This window comes from Coptis chinensis, chromosome 4 (genome assembly GCF_015680905.1).
Source record: "Coptis chinensis isolate HL-2020 chromosome 4, ASM1568090v1, whole genome shotgun sequence".
Taxonomy (NCBI): domain Eukaryota; kingdom Viridiplantae; phylum Streptophyta; class Magnoliopsida; order Ranunculales; family Ranunculaceae; genus Coptis; species Coptis chinensis.
In genome coordinates, this window is record NC_141459.1 from 872,238 (window position 1) to 877,964 (window position 5,727).

General features: G+C 35.1%; 1 protein-coding gene across 1 annotated transcript; it reads right to left on the reverse strand.

Annotated features, from left to right (window-relative positions):
- Positions 1-1,025: 1,025 nt before the first annotated feature.
- Positions 1,026-5,216, reverse strand: LOC147501002 (187-kDa microtubule-associated protein AIR9-like). The gene is made up of 4 exons (XM_086603756.1): positions 4,920-5,216; positions 4,654-4,771; positions 2,230-2,357; positions 1,026-1,469 (listed from the first exon to the last, which is right to left on the reverse strand). The coding sequence occupies exons 2-4, from the start codon at positions 4,712-4,714 to the stop codon at positions 1,275-1,277; spliced, it is 384 nt and encodes a 127-aa protein (XP_086459882.1). The 5' UTR covers positions 4,715-4,771; positions 4,920-5,216; the 3' UTR covers positions 1,026-1,274.
- Positions 5,217-5,727: the final 511 nt, after the last annotated feature.

The window sequence follows — 5,727 nt, forward strand, 5'->3', positions numbered from 1 at the left end:
CAATAATGGTTGAAGCTGCAATTAGTTTGGAGAGATGACAAGAACATGACGTTTGCTTCTAATCCTTCAAAGCGGAAGTTGGCGGAATCCACAATGACCTCCAAAGTAGAACCATTGGAAGAAAATGCTTAGAAAAATAAAAGAACGTCGCAAACCAGTGAACCTGCTTCCTACAAGAATGATCTGTGTTCAGACAAAACTGAAAATATACAACACAAAGGTATTTGTTATTGACGGACCACATATTGTATTGGGCAGACCCAAAAAAAACAATTATTACAAATGTGTCATTGGTCCCAAAAAGTTGAATTCGAAAACCCCAAACTTAAACGAACCGGCTAGGTCGTTCATTGTGAAAATCCAACGATATGACCACACCGTTTGGACTAAGTCCCCAACGCTATGGCCACACCGTTTGGACTAAGTCCCCAACGCTGTGGCCACACTATTTGGGACTTAGTCCAAACGATGTGCCCACACTGGTCAAGAGGCCAAGAAACAGAACTTTATATTTTTTCAAAGTTCAAATCCCAAACGATGTGGCCACACCGTTTGAACTAAGTCTCAAACGATATGGCCATACCGTTTGGGATTTGAACTTTGAAAAAATATAAAGTTCTGTCTTTTGGCCTCTTGACCGGTGTGGGCACATTGTTTGGACTAAGTCCCAAACGATGTGGCCAAGTCGTTTGGGACTCAGTCCAATGATGTTAAGATACATATAATTATGTAACTGCAACAGACATTAGAGGTCAACTTATAAAGTAATACATGTTTACTTAAGTATGATTAAAGATGTGAATTTTCCATATTAAAGTTCCTGAGCAGGTAAGTGACGCCTCACTTAGCAGAAAATATTCACAGAAGTCATATGAGTATCGATATGGTTTGTACATAAGCTCTTATTTCAGTAAATCAAGACTTATATGTTCAAAATTCTACGCAATTTTACCTCCATTTTTGGAATGCGCTATCATTGAGTGGCAACATGCGAGGAAGAAAACATATATTCCAATGGAAAATAGTCTTTAACTTAAACAAAGAGAAAATACGAAGATTCCTTCATCTAATTGGTTTAAACCCTTTATTTATCTTTATCCCTAATTTCCTATGTGCATAATCAGAGTTTTTATACGAAACAATCAGAATTTCTGGTACTTGGTTTGAAGACCTTAATTATGGTTCACATTTCTGAATATACAGGCAAGAAGTTATATATTTAAATGTAGTGTACATAATTCAGTTGCATAAGAAGGAATTTGCATGTTCAAATATTATTGGCAAAAGGAAGTGTAGTCACCAGGACAAACCCGTTCTGGACCAAACGAAGTCCATGGATCACCAACAGCACCATCATCCCGTACTAGAGTACATCCAAAGGAAATAAACTTGCCTACAGCGTCTTTTCTGATTCGGTATTGAAGACACCCAGATGCCTCAGGTACTAAAGCGCCCGAGTCATCTTCGGACTACATGAAATCAAGGGCCATAGGCATAAAGGAAGGAAACATGAAGATACAATTGATAAGATAAGTGAAAGGAAGAACATCAGGAATGATAATAAGAAAATGCAAACTTGACCTTATAAGAGAATCATATTCACCAAAAATCAGCCCCAAATTTGTCGAGTAGGCTCATTTTTTAAATCTCAATGTGGGTTAATGTCAAATTTCAAACAATTTGTTGTGTGTGTGCCCATGGGGGAGAGGCTGATCAATTCTCACTTACAAGTATGGGAACAAGGAAACAAATTCTGCATTTTAATATTGCCATCAGACATCTGAGTATCATGTTGTATGGGGTCCTATCCAAGAGACAACTTAAGAAGTTCACTGCTGTGACATGCATCGATACAAGTGCTAGCCGCTATCAATGGACCTCTTAAGAGGCTAATACGGATGGTATGGCTGTTAGTTTTAATTGCAATACACGTCGATAGAATGTTAAAGGCTTCTTCATGACACAATGTTAAAAACCTTGCATCCGTGACAGACACCAACAAACCAACACGCTTAATCTTATTACACAAATGACCATGAGATAAGTGTTTAATTTGATGTATCTGTCACCTTCACATATAGCAGACTAGGAAGCAGGAACACTAAATGAACTAGGGAGCAAACTCTTACCCCCGTAGCAATCCTTAGACAACCCCGACTGCCTCATACAGAATGCATGATGATAGCTCCAAATTTTATCCATTGAAAAAAATGTTAATATATGAATTACCTTGTGAATATACCAATTGTAAAGACAATTTCCTTCATGTCCCCCTATATATCCATATGAAGCTCTCAATATCTCACCCTCTACATAATCACCAGTAACTGATAAAAAATTCAGGCTGGGGGGAAGAGCTGCAAAAAAGTGAGACTTATAAATAGAATGAAGTTACATTTTTACCAGGAAGAAACTGATCCAAAATAATAGAAAGACCTAGGTATGTAAGGTGACTCTCTCAGTCACATTGTTTTCATTAATATAATATTGTTTCGCCATAAAAAAAAAAAAAAAATAGTAAAACTAGTAAAGCGTCTTTGGACCACCGGTTTAAAATGGACACAACGATGTTAAGATACTTATAATTATGTAACTGCAACAGACAGTAGAGGTCAACTTATAAAGTAATACATGGTTTACTTAAGTATGATTAAAAATGTGAATTTTCCATATTAAAGTTCCTAAGCAGGTAAGTGACGCCTCAATTAGCAGAAAACATTCACAGAAGTCATATAAGTATCGATATGGTCTGTACATAAGCTCTTATTTCAGTAAGTCAAGACTTATATGTTCAAAATTCCACGCAATTTTGCCTCCATTTTTGGTAAACCTTTCTGTCATTTTGTTTTTAATTTCTAGTTGCTTTTTAATTGAACACGTTTGTTTGTTTCTTCAGAGTCCATCCGTTTTATACGTTTTACACTACAATATCGTTACAACTATATGCTTGAAAGACTAAATATTGGATGCTTAAAAGTATGAAAACATATGTACGGTTTAGCAAATGTTTAACAAAATATTTTCTTGTGAGGGGGGCGATGTGTCCCACCTATTTAATGACTTACAAAGAACTCTAACAAATGTCATACCATCATAACTTGAATGTTAAGTGGTACTTAACCAAAAAAATATATATATTAACATAAAAAGATAAATAAAAAACAACTTGAATAAGATTTTCATGTAGCAATCACTTGTTGATAAAAAACATTAAACACGGTCTTCTCTCCTCAAATCAATAAAATTTGATGTACTTTAGTTATATGGGTCGGGGAGGGGCGATGTGTCCCACCTATCTAATGACTTACAAAGAACTCTAACAGTTGTCATACCATCATAACTTGAATGTTAAGTGGTACTTAGCCAAAAAATATATATATATTAACATAAAAGATAAATAAAAACAACTCAATAAGATTTTCACAGAAGAATCACTTGTTGATAAAAAACATAAAACACTGTCCCTCTCCTCCAATCAATAAAATTTGATGTACTTTAGTTATATATGGGTTGGGGGGCTTATGTGTCCCACCTATCTAATGACTTACAAATAACTCTAACAGTTGTCATACCTTCATAACTTGAATGTTAAAATTGGTACTTAGCCAAAAAATATATATATTAATATAAAAAGAAAAAAAAAACAACTTGAATAAGATTTTCATGTAGAAAATCACTTGTTGATAAAAAAACATAAAACACGGTCCTCTCTCCTCCAATCAATAAAATTTGATGTACTTTAGTTATATGTATCAAATGTTTCCTGCGTGTATAATTTTAAATATTTTTCTTAGTCCTAAGATTAAAAATCATGGCCATTATTCGGTCACTCTTTGCATTTCCACCCTAGTATTGCTGAATTGTGTTCTTTTTCTCAATATCTCACCCTCTACATAATTACCAGTAACTGATAAAAAGTTCAGGCTGGGAAAAGCTGCAAAAAAGTGAGACTTATAAATAGAATGAAGTTACATTTTTACCAGGAAGAAACTGATCCAAAATAATAGAAAGACCTAGCTATGTAAGGTGACTCTCTCAGTCACATTGTTTTCATTAATATAATATTGTTTCACCATAAAAAAAGAAATGAAAATAGTAAAACTAGTAATGCGTCTTTGGACCACCGGTTTAAAATGGACACAACGATGTTAAGATACATATAATTATGTAACTGCAACAGACAGTAGAGGTCAACTTATAAAGTAATACATGTTTACTTAAGTATGATTAAAGATGTGAATTTTCCATATTAAACTTTGGAATGTAAAAGTAATACAATTTCAACAGTTTCATTTATTGAGTTCGATGATTATTAATCTATTGTTCCCTCTATAATGCATTTTTCATATCGATAAATGCTTATATATCGTTGTCTTGAATTTAATTTAGTTTAGATACTTAGCCCTGATAAAGAGAGAACTGACAGGTAGCACAAGTACTAAAAATATCTGGTCAATTTTTTCGTATGTCAACATATCTGACAGATGAACCAATTATCTTGGTTTTATGCAGTAAGAGGAGCAACAATTAAAGCTCTATCCAGCAAATTATCCTCATCACCGATCAGACTATACTTGTCATTCATTTCAACAACACAACATTTTTACAGACATCCTTTGCAGTGATATAAAAGTAAACTGCATGTTCACTTACTTTGAACAGCCATTTCAGAAATAAGAAAAGCAGGTTCACCAGATTCACCATCTGGAGCCATAGGAGTAAACTTGGCGACAATGTAGTGGCCAACACCTCCTAGGGGTATGTGAAAAACCTGAAGAAATGTGAATTCTTGTCAGCTTTGACCTATGTAGTCTACAATCAGAGCAGAAAAAACCCTCAATGCAAATTCCAAGAGAATAAATGCACATGGAAGATGTCCTGGTGGTTACATATGAAGTATGAACAAGTCAAGTTTTTACCTTTGCAATTTCAGAACTACTTAAAGGCTCAAGAAAGTTCTCAGCCACCAAATTTGAAGAGCTCGTTTTGAACCACTGCACTCGACTAGATCCTTCAGTTCCCCCACTGACAATAGCGGTAACAGTCACTTTGCTCCCTTCTCTAAGATCTCCAATTATCTTCAAACTAGTAACGCTTGGCGGGGCTGGAATTCACAAAAGACAGTACTTAGAAGTTCGAATGTGAACAAATCGCAAACACTTCTACAGATGCTAGAATAAAAATATAATGTATACTTCCATGAATATAATGTAAACTAAAAAAAAAAAAAAAAAAAAAAAAATCTGTCATTGTATACTGCAGTTCTCCTTTAGCCCCTTCTTCTGTTGAGATGGTAGAACTTGAGGAGGAAAAGAAATGAATTTGATCAAAAAATTTGATCAAATTCATTTCTTTTCCTCTAGAATTGCTTCCATCAGAATTCATAATTGCTTCATCAGAACTCGGCCGTGACCTAAAAATGGAACTAAAAATGGAGTCCTGCCTAGTGGTGTCAAATGGGCTGGGCCGGCCCTCAAACAATGAAACCTCATGCTTTGAAGGCCGGGCCAGCCCTACCTCATTTACTTCAAGAGCCGGGTTGGGTCGGGCCAATGCTTAAATCTCGAAGCCTTTACTCGCTTCAACCCCTCTCGGTAGGGCTTGAAGGGCCAGGCTTGAGGGCCGGATACTATGTTATATATTTGATTTACAAAATAAATTTAGAAACATTAGTTAAAAATGATAAAATCGAATGCACTTCACAATTAAACCTTCAAACTACTAAAA

What these genes read in the sequence shown, in the direction of transcription:
- LOC147501002 (XM_086603756.1), bottom strand. Translation starts at nt 4,714, where the DNA reads ATGGCTCCAGATGGTGAATCTGGTGAACCTGCTTTTCTTATTTCTGAA. An exon ending in TTCTGAAATGGCTGTTCAAA is followed by an intron (nt 2,358 to 4,653) that starts GTAAGTGAACAT and finishes ACTTTTTTGCAG; the next exon opens with CTCTTCCCCCCAGCCTGAAT. An exon ending in ACAATTGGTATATTCACAAG is followed by an intron (nt 1,470 to 2,229) that starts GTAATTCATATA and finishes GATTTCATGTAG; the next exon opens with TCCGAAGATGACTCGGGCGC.